This window comes from Typopeltis vanoorti, chromosome 10, assembly GCF_054136105.1.
Source record: "Typopeltis vanoorti isolate ZY-2024b chromosome 10, IOZ_Tvanoo_1.0, whole genome shotgun sequence".
NCBI classification, from domain to species: domain Eukaryota; kingdom Metazoa; phylum Arthropoda; class Arachnida; order Uropygi; family Thelyphonidae; genus Typopeltis; species Typopeltis vanoorti.
The window spans coordinates 69,323,534-69,342,029 of NC_143558.1; the positions used below are offsets into that span (position 1 = coordinate 69,323,534).

An 18,496-nucleotide genomic window follows, 5' to 3' on the forward strand; every position below is an offset into this window, starting at 1 on the left:
GATGGCGATGCTTTCCTGAGCAGACATTACTGGGGATGAGACTTGGGTGTAGCATGCAATCTCTGAATCCAAACAATAGTCCATGGAGTGGAGGCACACCTCATCACAAGTCAAGATGAAATTGAAGTTTCCACTCGGAAAATCATGTGCACTGTGTTTTGGGACAGACAAGGAATTTTGCTGGTAGACTTCTTGGGTCAAGGCTCCACAATCAACACGAATATGTACTGCCAAAACCCTTAAGAAACTGCATCGTGCGATCCAGAATAAACGACGTGGCATGCTTACCAGGGACGTTGTTTTGATTCATGATAACACCTGCCCACACATGACCAGCATAGCACAACAACTTCTTGCCACCTTTGGCTGGGAAAAATTTTATCATCCCCCATATAGTCCTGACCTTGCACCAAGCTACTTTCACCTGTTCAAACATCTGAAATTTTTCCTTTGTGGCTGGCAGTTTCAAGATTACGACAAGGTCAAAGAACATTGGTTATGTAATCTTACATATTTATTCTTAGACAAATATCAAAAACCATTCAGAATTTTTAGAACTTGCATCAGTAGTGAACAGCAAGTTTGCATAACAATATCTATGACGAAGGTATACAACTCTTGGTGCCCCGTTATGATAAGTGCCTGAACAATAGTGGGAATTATGTAGAAAAGCAGTGAAAGATGTCTACTTTAATGTCCAATAAAGTTTTTTTTTTTGTAAGTATATTTTTGTTTCTCTGACAGCACATCGGAACTTACTTTCTGGATGTCCCTTGTATATAGATGATACTAGATAAGTAAATAGTTTCACTAATATTTTTTTTAATTTTATTGAACTATGAAATATTTTTGAACTAAAAAAATTCGTCATTCTTCATCATGAAAGTGGTGATTGCTTATGAATGTAGATAATTGTATACCATGATAACATTTACAACATATGCAGACTGAATAGCTTGAGAAAGTCAGACAAGACTTGAAACTTGTTGAAAAAAATTGAAAGATGTTTATAAGTTACAATTTGTTATTTTTTTAAAATAATCTGAATGCTCAGTGGAATTTGTACAAGAGATATTATAGTAGTTTTGCTAATAATGAACTATATAAAATGTTATGCTTTGAAGTTTCTTCAGAGCATTGTGAATTCATCTCTATCTGGGAATGCAATGCCAGTTCTTTCTTTAATGGGAAACTTTTTAAGCAGTAAGGAAGAAGAATTTGAAAGTGTCTTAATGCATTTTGTTTTCTTTTAATATTTATTATGTTGCTCATATTATTATGTTCATCTTATCTTTTCTTAAAATAACATTACCATGAAAATGAAATGAGACAAGTGTTTGTTACCATTAAATGAACATGGGGTATTGTGGGGAAATCATGACCACTTAATGAAATTTGTACTGCTGCCTTTAGTTGTATTGATTTCAGCAACTCTTCTGAATGCCATATAGCAGTTTTTGTGGGTAATTGCTATAAAGATGACAATTATATATGTTCTCATTCTAATAAAAGTTAGCACTACATTTAAATTACTTCAATATTATTTATATCCTTTACAAAAAAATGTTTTAATTTTAAAGGCAGGACGAGAAATTCGAGCTGGAAGACGCAGACTAGGCAAAGTGGTAAGACTTCCCTTTCACTGCTTGCATGAATTTGAGTACTTTTTTCTTACAACATGAGTAGCTAAGTTTTTAATTTTTTTAATATGTAAAGTTTTGTAAGACACATTTTAATATAATATGCAATAAATATTAATAATATTCAAGAAAGAAAGAAAAATGAGGAAAATATGAAAAATACAAGGACACTAGAAAAAAATTTTACAGTGGTTCTAAATGAAAAGGAAAGAATAAGTTGATTAGAAAAGTATAAAAGTGCAAGAAACTGGGATAAATTGACCAAAGCATGTTTTCCCCCAGGTGTGAAGATCAAGGATGTTAATGAAGCTGTCAGTTTGCAGAAGTGAAAGGATTGATTGTTTTGACAGGCACAAATTATTCAAAAGGTGAGAAATATACAATTAGAGATTATATGAAAGAGTTGTAGAAAGAAGCGAAACGGAAGTAAAAAAATTGAGTCTGCTGCCTCTGTATGATAGGACAAAATTGAGAGGAAGGGCCATTATTGCTAATGTGTCGATGAGAATATTGTGCAGTTTATAGATGTATGGAGTGAATTTGATGGATGAAATGATTTGTGTATGCCTGATGGCCTGCAGGCATATACAAGTTTGAATGGTTTTGAAGTTCAGTGTTTGGAGAAAGTGTTGTTCACTGAAAGATGAAAGTGCAAAATCAGGGAAACTAGAAATATAATGAGGGATGAAATCAAGCATGTGCCCACTGCTGGGAAAATGAGTGTGAGTGCAGAAATAACTGTGAACAGCTGGTTGCAGTTTCCCAGGTTTCAAATCTGAATGGGCTGGTATTGACGTTATACAAAGACGGCTGTGGATCCGAAAGGATGTTGAAATGCATGTACACAAATGCAAGAAGTATCAGAAATAAAAAAAGAGGAGTTTTTGGCAATGGTCAGCTCAACTTACCCAAAAATTATCAACATTAGTGAGACCTAGTTTACAGAGAATGATGCAGTTATGGGGATGAAATGTAAGTGGTATAATATTTTCAAAGAAGATAGAAGAAATAGGGCTGAAGGAGATATATTATTAATTTTATCTGAAGAACTTTAACCAACAAAAATAGAACTTAAGGAGGATTGCAAATCTGAGGGACATGATTTATTTGATGCTGTTTGTTGTGAGATAGAAGCTAATAGGACAAAATATATTCTTGGTTGCTGCTATAGACCTTGTCTTCTACAGGAAGATGTGGGTGTCCTGCATCAGCAAATTAGCACAATGAGTGTAAGCCAAGCTACAGGGATATAGAATGGAAAGAGGAAAAGGTACAGGGCAAGATGGAAATGGAATTTATACAGTTACTAAGAGATAATTACCTGAAACAGCACATGATGGAGGGAACTTGGGGGCAAGAGTCTTAGATCTTCTGATGCTATTACCATATCAATCTATGATTACAGTATCAACTCTATCTCCGTTCAGGTAAGTGACCATGCATTCTTGTTCTGGGAGGTTGCTCAATTCTCAGTCATCAAGAAAGAGGCAATTATGACAAACTTGGTGGCAGCTTCAAGCAATGCCATGACATCAGAAGCTGCAATGAATGAATGTGAGTAGTGCATGGAAAGTGGTCAGGGATTGTTTGAGAGATACTGCATCTCTCAAACAATTTACTAATTAATTAGGAATTTTAATGACCAGTTGTCATCTTAATAAGCTATGATCGCTCTTTTTAAAATGCTTCTATTATTTGTGTTTTAATTGTATTCCATTCATTCCCCATTGTGCTGAAGATGCCTGCAATACTAAGATAAAAATTTAACATCATTAAGGTAGTTATCACATAAGCTTTTGTCTTTTTTCTTCTCAAATTTTTTACAATTATGTAATCTTACATATTTATTCTTAGACAAATATCAAAAACCATTCAGAATTTTTAGAACTTGCATCAGTAATGAACCGCAAGTTTGCATAACAATATCTAAACATAATGAAATGACAATAGAACTTATACAGTTCCTGAAATAAAATAAAATAAAATAAAACTATCATTCTTCATAAAGGAAAAACTATGCTGTGTGTGAATTTAATGATATTTCTTCAATACTTCATCCACTAGGTTCCTCTCACATTAATTTTTTCTTTCCAGTTAAATTAATTTCTACTGAGATTAATAGAAAGAATGGATATCTCACACAAAATTCAGAATTGAAGAAAGAATCAAAGACAAAAATAATCCAAGAAAAGAACATTGGATTACAAGAGAAATATAAAGCAATACATAGAAATTAAGAAAAAATGCAAGCAAAGATAAGAGAAAGTTTATAGAAAACCTACTAAATGACACTGAAACTGCAGCTAATAGAGGTGGTACTAAAATATATATTACAAGAACAATGATAAGCAAGAAAAGAAGATGATGGGATGTTACTAAAGACAAACAATGAAATAAAATTAACAATAATAAAAAAGAAAATAGAGAGATGGGTAGATTACTTCAAAGAGATAATGAATAGGGAAAAACCTGAAAAAGAAATTCAAATATCAGAAAGAAAAGAAGAAATACTAAAAATAGACATAAAAAAAAAAAGTGAAGACACAAAAAAATGCTTAAAGTAAAAATGGAAAAGCAGTTGGTATAAATGGTATACGAAGTGAACTATTAAAAGCAGATATAGAATACAATGAATATACTCTACCCATTTCTTAATTAAATATGGATACAGGAAGAATGTCAGATGAATGGTATATTGGATTACAATTAGTAATCCAACTGAATTCAGTAACTGGACAGGAATATTATTAAGTACAAGTAAAATGCTAACAAATAATACTTAGAAAGAAATAGACAAAAAGCTAAAAGAAACACAAGCAGGATTCAGAGCCAACAGATGATCTGCAAATCAAATAGCAACACTCAGAATAATAATCAATAGAATAACAGTCTAATCTTTATATCAATTTGGTTGATTTCAAAAAAACTTTTTAAAACATTTACAGAAAACCTATACGGAAAGAAATTAATGTATTATGGCATACCATGTAAAATTATCAGCATAGTTAGGAAAACTTATTGCTACATTATCTTCTCAGTAATATTTCTTATTGTTGTAGACTGGATTATGAGAAATGTCATGAAAAGCACAAAAGGAATACAATGGAATTTAATAAAACAGGTGCATGACATGGATTTCTAGATGATGTATGTTTACTGGCACGTACACAACATATGAAGGGAAAAACAAAACTTAAGTGAAGAAGCATTTGACTGTTGGATTAAGCATAAATAAAATGAAAATAAATAAAAAACCAAAAGAAATCATAGTATTGGATAGTAAAATTTTAGAAACCGAGGAGAATTTTAATTACCTAGGATTTAAATCATTATAAATTAACGAGAAGGAGCAGAGGAGATAAAAAATCTAAGATGCAGAGAGCACAGGGAATTTTTAAAGTGTTAGAGAAAATATGGAGATCAAAGGATATCAGCTATCAGCTAACGCCTTTTTATTCCCGTATATACGGGAGTAGGCGAGGCCATTTAGCCCTATCTAACTTTTGGAGACTGAGTGGGCAGTTCAATCTCCACTGGTACCCAATCAGAGACAGATGGTCCAAGGCTATCACTAATTAAGCGGTACACAGTGAAGAGAGACGGCTCAAATGTGCCGCCATCTCGTGGTGCCTAACCCTAACACAATATATTTAATGTCTGAAATAATGTGGGTTCTACGGTCGATTTTCTTGAGTTTACAGGACAAAAAACCCGAGTTTCCGGGAGGAAAAACCTGCTTGCCCGTGCCAGAGATCGACTAACTCGGGAACCGGTCGAAAAAAGGCTTTAGAAAAATTTCCTCTAGTCGCCGACTAGACTCGAAACCAAGACTTCCTTCGTGCGGCCAAGTGCGGTGGTATGCAAACGCCACATCCACTGAGCTACACAGGCTCTGTTCATATATTTTTTAAATATATATCAAAGGATATATATTTAAAAAATAAAATCAGATTATTTAACACAAATATTAATTCAGTTTTACTCTATGCATCAGAAACATGGACAACAACAAAAGCAAATATGAAACAACCGAAAAGCTTTGTAAATAAATGTGTTTATGAAGAATTCTACATATAAGATGGCTGGAAGAAATATCTAACAAAGGATTATGGCAGAAAACTAAACAAAAACCAATGTATGGCATCAATCAAAGAAAATAGACAGAATCTGTCCTAAGAAAACCTGAAAAACATAAAGCCCAACAAGCATTAGAGTGGAATCTGCAAGAAAAGAGGAAGAGAAGTAGACTAAAGATGAGCTGGTGGAGAGGAACAGAGCAAGAGTTGGAAAGATTTGGGGAAAAAAAAAAAAAAAAACTAGATTCAGATGACGAGCGGCACAAAATTGTCAGCTGGAAATCTCTGGTCAATGCCCTGTGCTCCCAGTGGAGTGAAGAGGGATAAGTAAGAAAGATTACTGCAATATATAATATTGTAGTTTAATATATAAGAATCAGATAAATTGCTAAAAAAAAAAAAGTATCATTTACTTATGCAGTTTTGGTTAAAATTATAAGTAATGATTCAAGAATAGTTTGAGTTATTTTTGAAATATATATGGTGCATACTTCTGTTTAGCATGATAGTCTCAGTGACTTGTCATAGATATGCAATATACGAGAGTGGGGAGGTCTGAAAAGTTATTATTATTATTTTGGGCTACTCCAGGGAGTCCTTAGACTCATCGAGGGAGGTCCTAAACATCATGTCCACACAACTATACAATATTCTCACAGTATCTATCATACCTTGCCTTGAACTCGCTCACTGTCATAGCACCCACAACAGACTCTGGCAGCTTATTCCACTCATTTACCACTCTGAAAGTAAAGAACACAGCTCTAACACCCCTGCTAACCACACTCTTGCCCAGCTTCCATAGGTGTCCCCTAGTTCTTCCACCACCAGTCCTGATCTCAAAAATATCCTCTGAATTAATCCTATAGAATCCTTTTAGCAATTTGAATGTCTCAATCATATCTCCCCTTTTCTGCCTATCAACTAGTTTCTGCAACCCACAAATCTTCAACCTGTTCTCATATGGTTCATTCCATAGACCCGTTATCATCTTAGTCACTCGCCTCTGGATCCTCTCCACCTCCTCCCCATCAAGAAGAAACCGAGGTGACCAAATCTGGACACAGTAGTCGAGATAAGGGCTTATCAGGGCTCGGTACAGAGGTACAATAACTTGCTTGTCTCTGCTCGTCAAGGTATTTTTCAACAACCAAGTGAGTTGATGAGCTGATTTAGCTACTTTTGCAATGTGCCCCCTAAACTTCATCTCCCTATCCACCAACACTCCCAAGTCCCTGGCCTCATCAATCTCTTGGAGTACAGTTCCACCAATGTGGTATACTGCTGCTAATCTTTTCACCCCAAAATGCATAACCTTACATTTTGTCACATTAAATTGACATCCATTCTCCTTAGCCCAGAACTCCAATCTATCTAAGTCATCCTGCAAGACTTTGACATCTTCTGCATTCACTATCGCCCTACCCAACTTTGCATCATCAGCGAAAAAATGAACTGTTCCACTTAGATCCTTCCCTATATCGTTAATAAACAGATTAAACAGCAGTGGTCCAAGAACAGAACCCTGCGGCACACCACTAGTCACAGGCCGTCTTTTGGACTCTACTCCTGAATAAACTACTCTTTGATATCTCTCCATCAACCACCCACCTATCCATCTCACCAACCCTATATCCATTCCCATATGTTGTAGTTTACGGATTAGAATTCCATGTGGTATCCTGTCAAACGCCTTTGCCAGGTCCAGCAGTCACTGTAAACCCATTTCCCTTATCCAGTTCTGCCGTCACCTTGTTATAAAACTTGAGCAAGTTACTGAGGCATGATCTACCCTTCACAAAGCCATGCTGTCCCCTGTACAGTATCTCATTTTCATCAATCCATTCCTGTATTTTTCCCTTGACTACTTTCTCCAAGACCTTGACAACGACTCCTGATATGCAGATCGGTCAGTAATTTGCAACAGTAGTGTTGGATCCTCCTTTATGCAACGGAATTATTTTCCCCTCTTTCCACGCCTTTAGGACTAAACCAGACCCGAGACTCGGATTAAACAACATGGTCAAGGGCACTGATAATTCCTTAGCCACTTCACGCAAGACCCGTGCCGGTATACCATCCAATCCCACAGATGTATTCACATTAAGGTTCTGTAATAGACTATTCACCTCCACTTCATTCATCACAATTCCCATATAAACTAATGGTTCCTTCATTTTTTCAATGTCACTACCTGGATGATGTACTTTTGCAAAGTGCGCGCTCAGTAACTCCACTATATCGACTGGTTCAGTGACCTCCTTAAAATTATTTTGCCATGTACAGTTTTTTCTTGCTTGCAGCATATTGAAAGAACTGTTTGGGATTCTCTTTTGCTTGCATAGCTAGTTTCCTTTCATAATCGGCTTTTGCTTTTTTTAACACACTCGTTACCCTTCTGGCCTGCGCTTTATACCATTCGTGTGCCTGCAGGTCACCTTTCTCTTTAAATTCCCTCCACAGTTGTTTCTTTTTTTGCAGCTCAATCTTAATGGTGTTATTCATCCATTTAACCCCTACTTGTTTTACTATTCGGGCCCTAGGTATACAATCAGCCATAACCTCCTGTAAATGCTCCTTGACCGCTTCCCATGCTCTATCAACGTCCAGCCCTTGCAGTTATACATGCCATGGCACTGATCCAAGCAATCTCCTAAGCTTGTCAAACTTGCCAGCACGGTAATTCCACATACACCCCGTCTTAATCAAAAATTCCACACCTTTAGCCACCTCCCAGGTCAAGACCTTATGATCACCCTCACCAATAGGTGGCAACATGGTCATTTCATTACAGTCAAATTGTGAGATGCTATTACCAGGTCAAGCACTCTCACACCCCTAGTATTTTCCATTACATGCTGTCGCAGATAGTTATCCCTTAATAATTGAATAAAATCCATTTCCTTCCTCACGTGTCCTCTCCTCCTTCCAATCAATGTTACCATAGTTGAAATCCCCCATAATAATTACCCTCCTTCCACTCATTTCATCAATTTGTTTATGCATACTATCTCCACCATCTATTCCATCACCTGGTCTATAGCAGCACCCAACTGTATATTTTATTCGGCCAGTCTCAATCTCACACCAAATAGTCTCAAATGAGCTCCTTTCACTATCCTGCAGTACAACTTCAATTCTCCTTGGCTGCAGTTCATCAGCTATCATCAATAACACCCCTCCCCCCATTTTATTCTCTCTGTCCCTCCTAAACACACTATAACCTACACATTCTATCCCACTAACTATATCATCTTCCGTCAGCCATGTTTCACTAATGCCAATAACCTGTGGCCAGGAAGAGCCAATCAAAGCCAAAAATTCTTCCTTGTTCGTAATACTCCTGGCATTAGTATACATGAAATGCAGTGATCCCTTTGTCCCTCCCCTATCTTGATGCGTTATTCTATATGTTCCATTCCCGTTTTTTGTCCTTAGTGCTGACTCAGGTACATTATATACATTTTTACACTCAACTGTCTCACTGAAGTTTGCATATCCACTCTCCCCCCCCTCCTTGGTAGTTCTAGTTTCCGTGGTTCTGCACATCCATTTTCACTTCATTCAGCAACACTTTTTCCTGTCTCTGCACACCAAGTCCATTCAAATGCAGGCCATCCATCTTGTATAAGTCCTTTCGCCCATCAAACTCATTCCACACGTCCACGAATTCCACACCTCACCGTCTGCATAACCTGCGCATAATGTCATTTGTGATTTTGGCCCTCCTTCTAAACTCCTCTCTGTCATACTTCGGCAACAGACTCACCATTTTAACTCTGTCACTCTTTTCTTTCGCTACCTTTAACAATACTTTCAAGTCCTCTCTCACCTAGAACAAAAATGATATTAAAACAACTGATTCACAAGAAACAGCATATCTTAAAACCCTTTATCCCTTTGTTTCATCAGATTGTAATAATTTGTTCTTTTTCTTTCTTGTGGTTATGTCAGTTACTGTAATATCATTTTTGTTCTAGGTGCTTATCATAACTTTTCAGCCCCCCCCCCCCACATTTATAGTGACATCTGCAAAATCACTAACGCAGCTATGTTTCTAGTGTTGTACAAATTTTATCAAAAACTAGTGCTTATTTAATTATGAATAAAAATAATATCACATATGAAAAGCTGCTACTTTTGAACAAAGATAATGTATCTTTTACTTTCAAATGTGAACAGCTAATTAATCCTGAAAAACAGTTGACATTGAAGATTTCCAAAATCAGAAGAATCAAAAGGTCTTAAGAAATATGGCTTCTATAATTTATGTTTCTAGAAAGCCTAATTTTCACATGGTCAAAAAGGTTTGCAATTGAAATAAGAAATAAAACAGATTCTACATTTGCAGGAAGTTTCTCTTAATTTTTGAAGTTCACTATAATGTACGGCTATTTAGAATATTTTGAATTTAATAGTTTATATTTTCTGAAACTTCTTTCTACAGAGAGGAAAAGATCTCATTGCATTTTCACTAGTTATCTGAACTCTTATGTTCAAGAGAATGGAACCTCAGTGTTTATTTCAGCAGAACTCAAGTAGTTGTGTTATTAATTTTTTTGAAAAAAGTATAGGATATTATTATTTTATTTTTTATTTTTTTTCCCTCAGAATATGACATGGGTCTGAATTTAAAATGTTGTTTTACTGGAAAACATATATGATAAGTAAATCGGTTCAAAACCCTATAATTACCCTATAAGTATTGTAAGCCAGCAATTAGAACTGTAGGTGGAGGAAGATTGTTTATGCAGTTCTATGTAAAATCAGGTTTAAGCCAGGGAGATGCACACAAACACTTATTTGTCATCTCAGTGGATCATTATGAAAGAGGGAAGCAGAATTAAACCGAATATCAGAATTGGAGATGTTATTCTCGTTTGTTTATGCAAGTGATTAGATGTTTTCAAGTAACATGTAGTAGAAATATTTTTATAATGGCAGACACATGTACAGATAAATAGAATTTAACTCGAATATTGTTTCTTGTATAATGAGATCTGTGGAGTATCCATACCTACAATTACATTTGTACCACAGTAAAAATTAAATTTATTATATAGGTATTTTGTATTATGTATACATAAGACATCATCAGTGCAAACAATGAATAACAATAAGGAATTTGAATCCCTCTGTACGTATACAGTTGTGTGTTCATAGGTTAAATCTGTTGGTCTGAAAATAAGATTAAAACAGAATAGTTAAAAAAAAACCTAGAGATTACAAATTTATAAGTAAGGCAGTCATTACATTTAAGGTTAGGTTTGATGAAGTAGGGCTTCAGCACTTTCTTGGTATAAAAATTCATGTTTATACATGGATCTATGTAGCGTCTTAGTGTTTTCCCATAGGATCTGTGGTTAGTGTTTTAATCCTATGTTGTGCCAAGCCAGATTTGTGAGATTTGATAAGCCAGATGTGGTCCTGATGTTCAGAGATGCATTTATTGACAGATCTTTGTTTGTTCATAGTAAGACAATTGCACTTTGTATGTGCCAGGCAGCATCAGTGGTGAAAGTTTGTCTTTTGGAGAAGGTAGCAGGTTATGAATTTAGTTGATCGGTTTATAGATAGTGATAAATTCATATTTTTTCATAATTTTTGCCACCCGCTCAGAGATGTTTTTAATATATGGTATACGAGTCCTGTAGATTTCTTGTATGGGTTGCTGTATAAGATAGTCATTAATTATTTTCCCAAGTTATTCTTGGATTATAATTATTTAGTAAGACTGTTTATTTGATATTTTCCAGTTCTTGTTTTAGAGATTCTTCAGAAGCACAAATCTTGTGTGCTCTAGATACTAGGGATTTTATTGTGCTATATTTTTGAGATGAATAGTGATCTGATGTATTGTGGATGTAAAACGACCTGTAAAAGTTGCTTTTCATCAGACAGAAGTGGAAATGGTCCAACTTGTTTGTTGGATGTGTACATCATCATCATCAAATTCCTGCTATGTACCCTCAAGGGGTGTACAGGATATGATAGTACTACATGAAAAAATTACATCATTACTGACTTCCTATCTACAATTTTCCTCCAAATCAGTCTGTTACTTGTCAAGACTCCAACATTATTAGATCTTATATTTCTATCGTCTAAGGCACTTTGTACCGTATCAATCCACCTATATCTTGGTCTTCCTCTGGGTCGTTTTGCTGCCAACCTGCCAGAGAGGATGTGTACATCTAGAAAGGAAATACTTTTTAATGACACTTTTTCTAGTGTGAACATAATACAAAGATGTAGGGTGTTGATTTTTTTATATAAGAAAGGAATAGAGTTCTGGTTCTGTGTGACTGCAAAGATATCATCAATGTACTGCAGCCATATTGTTGGTTTTGGGTTGAGAGAGAGAGAGAGAGAAGATGCTTTCTTCTAGGTGTTCAAGATAAAAATTGGGCACGTTAGGAGATAGGGGGTGAGCCCACTGCATTTCCTTCCACTTGTTGTATATTTTATCTTTCCACATAAAGTAACCAGATGTAATTGAAAATTTGAATAATTCCACTATGTCCGATGGAAATTTTTGGCCTAGAAATTCCAGTTTAAAGCATATGTTCAGTGCCAGATTTACGTATAAGCTAAAAAAGCTACAGCTTAGATCCTCGCAATCTGCGGGGCCTCAAATAAAAAAAAAACAAAAAAATATAAAAATTGATAAAAAAAGTATTTGTAGAAAAATCACTCAAATGAAGTCAGACATATCACGATGATAATTTCTAAATAATTTTAAATATACAAAATATAACATTAAAATAATTTTGGCGCATTGTAAAAGTGATTGAGATATATATATATATATATTTTTTTGAGCCTTATTTGTCGTTTTTAAAATCCTTTAATTATATAATTATTTCTGTGATTTTGTAAATGCATACTTTATTTTTTTAATAAAAATTAAAAGACAATATATTTTCATATATTAAAAAGGTGTATATATTTTAAATTTTTTCTGAGACCAGCTGATGTAATTTAAAACAGTAGGGGGCCTCTGGGTTTTGTATAGCTTAGGGCCTCAGCAAGTCTAAATCCGGCCCTGCATATGTTCTACTGTTTCTTTATTCAAATTCGTTATTGTTGTTCATTGTTTGCACTGGTGATGTCTTACGATATGTAAGACGAAATATCTGTATAATAAATTTAATTTTTGCTATGGTACACATGTAATTCTGTAGTTCCAGTATATTTTATCCTACATTACAGGAGCATCATTAGGGAAAAAGAAGAGAAGATTGGTTGACAGTATTTGAAACATGGGTAATATATGTGCTTACTTGCTCATGTCTCAGTTGCAGCTGCGTTGACAGGAGAATGCACCATTAGAATTCAGAGGGAAACAATGGTTAGCTTTTGTAATTCAAATATAGTGTTACATAACATATTCATTATTACAAAAAAAAGAAAAAAATTGTGAACAGTTAATTGTGATTAAGATATAGATGATATTGTCAAGTTTCACCAGTTTCAAGAAACAGACTTTCAAAGAACTGTGTATATGTGTGGTGTAGTGAAGTGTAAGCAAGGCCAGACTTTCAGATTCTAAGAATTTGATGTGGTCCCAATGTTCTTGAATTCTGATCTCAGTAGAATGACCTGTCTGTCCAAAATTAATAAAGTTAACATGAACAGATAGACATCAGACAAGTAAAAGTGGTAATGTATCTTTGATGAACGATAGCAAGAAGTTTCTAAGCTTGGAGTAGATTATACTTACAAAGATATTTGTTCTGATATTTTTTGCAAGTTAGGGTATTGAAACTCTTTTCTACATCAGATTGTAGTCTAGTTGGGGGATAATATTTGTTGATAATTTTCTGGATGGCAGCTTGGTTAAATCATTAGTGATCAATAAGATTTTTATTTATTTTAATTCTTCCAGCTGATTCTGTTGTGTTATACCATATGAGAAGGGAAGTATTTGCAGGACCTTAATGCAAATACAGTTGTGGGAGATCAGGCACATATATTACCAGAATGTGCATAGAAATTGACAGCTCCTCTAACTCACCATTTCATTTTTAAGTCTCAGCCTCTGGAAAGGTTCCAGGGGAGTGGAGAGCTGAATAGTTCTATTGGTTAAAGGAAGCTCCAAGACAGAGTGGGAAAATTTTAGGCTAGTTGGTATCTGAGGAGTGGTCGTTTAGGGTATTGAAAAAGTATCATATTCTTGTCCACCCACATCCAAAGAATTCAGGAATTCATGGATAGCAGTATGACACTTTGGGAGGCATGTTTTTATGAAAAGTTGGAAATGGCCTCATGATGATTCTGCTAGACTTTGTGAAGACATTTGGACATACATGGAACTCAGAACTCTGCTACATAAATTGGAGGGCAAATGGGGATGGATACAAAGCTGGTTATATGGATAAGAGGGTGACTGATAGGCATCAGAAAGTAGTATATGAGTGAACTGAATTCAGGAGGTGGGTGACTGGTGGTCACTGCTATTTAATTTGTACATCAGTGATATAGGAAATGATTAAAGAGGAGAGACTGGTGATGCAAAAATTAGAAAGAGGATAATGAAGATGATATAGAAACTGTCCATGATGACTTAAATAGACTGGCATTATGAGCAGGATATAAAAGTTGCCAGTTTAATGTGGCAAAGTGTAAGGCAATGCATTTTGGGAGGAATACTGCATAGATGGAACTGGAGACTTAAGGAAATTGATAAGCTGAGGAAGTTGGAGATAATTAAGGACAAGCATTTTCAGTTTATAGGACATATTGCAAAGATGACCAAAATAGGTTTTCAGATTACTTAGATGCTGAAGAATACTTGAGCAGAGTGGTTATTATTCCTCTGTATAATGCTCTAATAAGACTTCTGGACTACCAGGCACAGATCTAGGTAATTGGATTCTTTGGAGATGAAGTTGTGGAAAGGGCCAAGAAGCAAGTGATCACAATTGTGACATGCCTGTTGAATGCCCCCCCCCCTCCATCATAAGGATTGATTGAAGGCCTGTTGGTTACAAATGGTAATTGACAGATGAAAAAAGGGAGATATTATTATTATGTGACACCTCCAGGGAGTCCAAAGACTCATCGAGGGAAAGTGTGCCAACAGCATCGAACGATTGGACCCCTTCCAACTACTAACCATGCTCAAACTAGCACGTTTTGCGAGCCATTGAAATGTGACCTTCCTGTTGTAAATCCATGCTATTCATTGCAAAGCATAAATTCTCTGTCAACCAACTTCTGTATGCAAGCACGTAAATTTTCCAAAATCTTCACCACCACTTCAGAGATGTTGATAGATCGATAGTTCGACATATCGGTCTTTGCACCACCCATATGCAATTAGGTTATCATACATTCTTTTTACTTCTGTTGAATCTTCCTTGTTCTGAGACTCAAATTATACAACCAGTTCAGTTGAACATTTTAGCATTTGCACTGATATCGCAATTAGCCCCTATTGCCCAATTCTTATTCAGTTTATGCAACAGCTTTAATACTTCCTCCTCATACTACCTGAGGATCTTCATTCAGTGTGAAGGTAACATTGAGCTCCATGTTTCATATACCAGGTTGATAGTGTTTAGCAAAATGGACACTTGTTAGTTGAACAGTGTCTTCTGCACATCTGCCACTTGCATACCATCTTCATCAGTTATTCTTAGTCATTCCCTCAATGTAATGATGGAATTCTTTGGGGTTGTGTTTATCTTGCCGAGTCGATTTCTCACTTAGCTTTCTGTTCAATACTTATAATTCTGCTGGACCTTATAATTTTCAAAGCTGACATTACCGTTAATGAATATAGTATTCCTCTACATCATCCTTTTCTTAAGAATTTCTTTCTTAGTAAGCTTACATTTGTTTCACTCCTACCATGTTTATTCTTCGAACTCTAGAGACAATATGAATATTTCCATATTGCATCATTTAAGTATTTTTAAATGATGAAGCATTGCCAATATCCTTCACATGTACTAATTTATACATTGGAACAGAACCTGGTATACTCCTCAGATGGTCATAATTTCCTTCCTTATAGTTCAGCATGTAACCTTTTTGAATGGAACATCCATATATTTAGATGCTTCCCAAGTCATGATCACTGTCACTAAACTGGAGGCAGCACAATTATATCTTTAACTGAACCTCCCCCCCTGACACTATAATTAGATCCAACACTCTTTGATCAAGTTCCTTCTGTTAAATCAGTATTTGGATTAAAGTCACCCACAATGATTAATCATTTAGTATCCAAATAAGTTTATTTGCTGGTGCATTTCATCATTACTAGCAACTGATCTACTAGACCTGTAGCAACAACCCACCATCTATTTGATCTTGTTAGACTCCACCTCACCAGATGGCTTCATACTTGCTGCTAAATGGAAAGTTATTACTAAAATTACAATCATAGCTTTCTGCTCTAAATCTCTCTTTTTTTGCTTGTTTCTTGGTGCTGTTACTTCAGCAATATTGCTGAATAGGTTACAATCAATTAGAATAGAATAATTGTCCAAAATCAGAGCAGAGTATTGTGAAGATATGAAAGAATTTTAATGAAATTTATTATATATGTATGTATATCAGCACTCACTTGCTTCACTGAAAATATTTTAAAAACCATTAATTGCTAGACCATAAGAAGCAAGACAATTCACAATAAAATGAAATAATATAATATGAAAGTTAAAAGAAGAGAAGAAATATGAAAAACCAGAATTAAACATTTTCACTAGAAAAATAAATTGATAAATTGATGAGGAACCTGCAATCCCTTTGATTTGTTGATGATTTATTGCAAAAAGCTAGAGTTGTACAAGAGGTTTTTTCCATTTGGAAATTTATCATATTTTGTCAATTATGTATCTTTCATTTCCACATTAGACATTCTCAAACAGACCGTTAAAAAAGCAATGCTATTATCAATCTATCCATTATTCTATAGTTGGCATTTCATCATTGTTTAATGGCTAGTGCACTATCATATTATATTAATTTGTTGCTATAGGTCACTATGAGTGCTTGGTGCAGTGTCAGTTTCATTTGAAAAAGCAGTTTAGTTTTGTATGTGTGTTATGTTCCTGTACTGTTGTATGCATTGTCATTTTATAACAAGCTGAACAAGTAGAAATTTTTGTTTAATTCGTTTAATTTATTAAATTAAATTACATTTAATGTTCCAAATATGCTAAATACAAAGAAAAGAACATTTAAGAGAGAATAGAGTATTTAATGAAGAATAGGAGCTGCAGTACTGCATGCTTGCAGTCAAAGATAAGTGGCGTTTACTTTGGGATATTGTGATTTCAGCAGTGAAAAGATATAATACTGCACAGATTGATATTCATGCTGTATGCATGTCTGTCTGTCTCTCAGATCTCCTCATGTCTGAGGACTCGTGACCTTCCTGATGATGCTTTGCCATTTCTTTCTCTCCTGTGCTTCTCTTATTGCTTGTTCTAGTTTAAGTCCAGTGATTCTTGATATTTGGTCAATCCACCTGTTTGGGGGTTTTTTCCTCTTTTTCTTTTCCCACATGGTTTACCCTGGAGATTACTTTTTCCAGGCAGTTGCCTTCCCTTCTACATTTGTGTCCAAATATTGCAGTATTCTCTTTTCAATTATATTTATCAGTCTTGTGTGGATATTCAGCTCTTCTAGGATACTTTTGTTTGTTCGCAATCTTCTCCACCACCAGAGCTCGAATGCCTCAATTCTTCTTTTGTCATAGTCCAAGACTCGGAAGCATAGAGAAAGATCGAAAAAAACTAAGGTTTTTACAAGCTTAATTTTCGTCTTTTTGGAGATGTGCCTGTCTTTCCAGATCTTGGTTAAATCAGTCATTTTCTTAGCTAGTGCTATTCTTCTTCTTATCTCTTTTTTACATCCTTTTTTTGTTATTATCACTCCAAGGTAGTTGAAATGGTTGACAATTTCAATTCCTTCTATATCTATCTCTTCTGCATTGTTTAAAATCATTATTTTGGTTTTTATCTTGATTTATTCAGAAACTGTGGCTTAGACTTTCCCATTCTAATTGATTTAGGATGGATTTTAATTCCTGTTCGCTTGTTGCTATTATCACTGTGTCATCTGCATATCGCAGGTTAGTGATTGTTTGGCCACCTAATTTAATGCCTCCTTCCGCTTTTCTAGAGATCTTTTCATTATAGTTTTGCTGTAAAGGTTGAATAGTAATGGTGAGAGTATGCATCCTTGTCTTGATCCTTTTTCAAATTGGAATGCAGGGGACAGGGAGTTTTCAATTCTTACTATTGCTTGATTTCCTTGATATAAGTTCTTTATGAGGTTATTAGATGGTTTGGTATTCCTGATTCTTGCATGATGTCCCATAAGATATCCCACTTCAGGCCTTGGAGTAATCTATAAAGCATAGATAAAGGCTTAAGTTGAATTCCCTTGCTTTTTCAATTATTTGTCTGATGTTAGATATATGATCTCTAGTCCTTCGACCTTTTCTGAATCCTGCTTGTTCTTCTGAGATCTGATGGTCCATAAAACTTTGTAATCTCTCCTTAATAATTGTAGTTAAAATCTTGCTGGTATGTGAGATAAGGCCAATGGTGTGGTAGTTTTCACAGTTGTTGTGATTGCCTTTTTTGTAGATTGGGATAATGGTGGAATTGGTCCAGTCATTCGGCCATCTTCCAGATTTTGTTACATAAATCATGTATCCAGTTGATTGCATTCTCTCCTAGGTTTTCAACATTTCAGCTGGTATTGAATCAGGACCTGGGGCTTTGTTTTTCCTTAATTTTTTCATTGCTTGTTCTACTT

The 18,496-nt window shown here is 35.1% G+C and overlaps 1 protein-coding gene across 4 annotated transcripts in view; it reads left to right on the plus strand.

Moving 5' to 3' along the window:
* Positions 1-18,496, plus strand: part of LOC150102490 (G patch domain-containing protein 2) — a 193,287-nt gene that overhangs the window by 96,191 nt on the left and 78,600 nt on the right. For all 4 annotated transcript variants that reach the window (XM_090399007.1, XM_090399006.1, XM_090399009.1 and 1 more), the window contains one exon: positions 1,581-1,625. In XM_090399007.1, the coding sequence (XP_090255133.1) occupies positions 1,581-1,625 (45 nt within the window). The remainder of the gene's footprint in view (positions 1-1,580; positions 1,626-18,496) is intronic.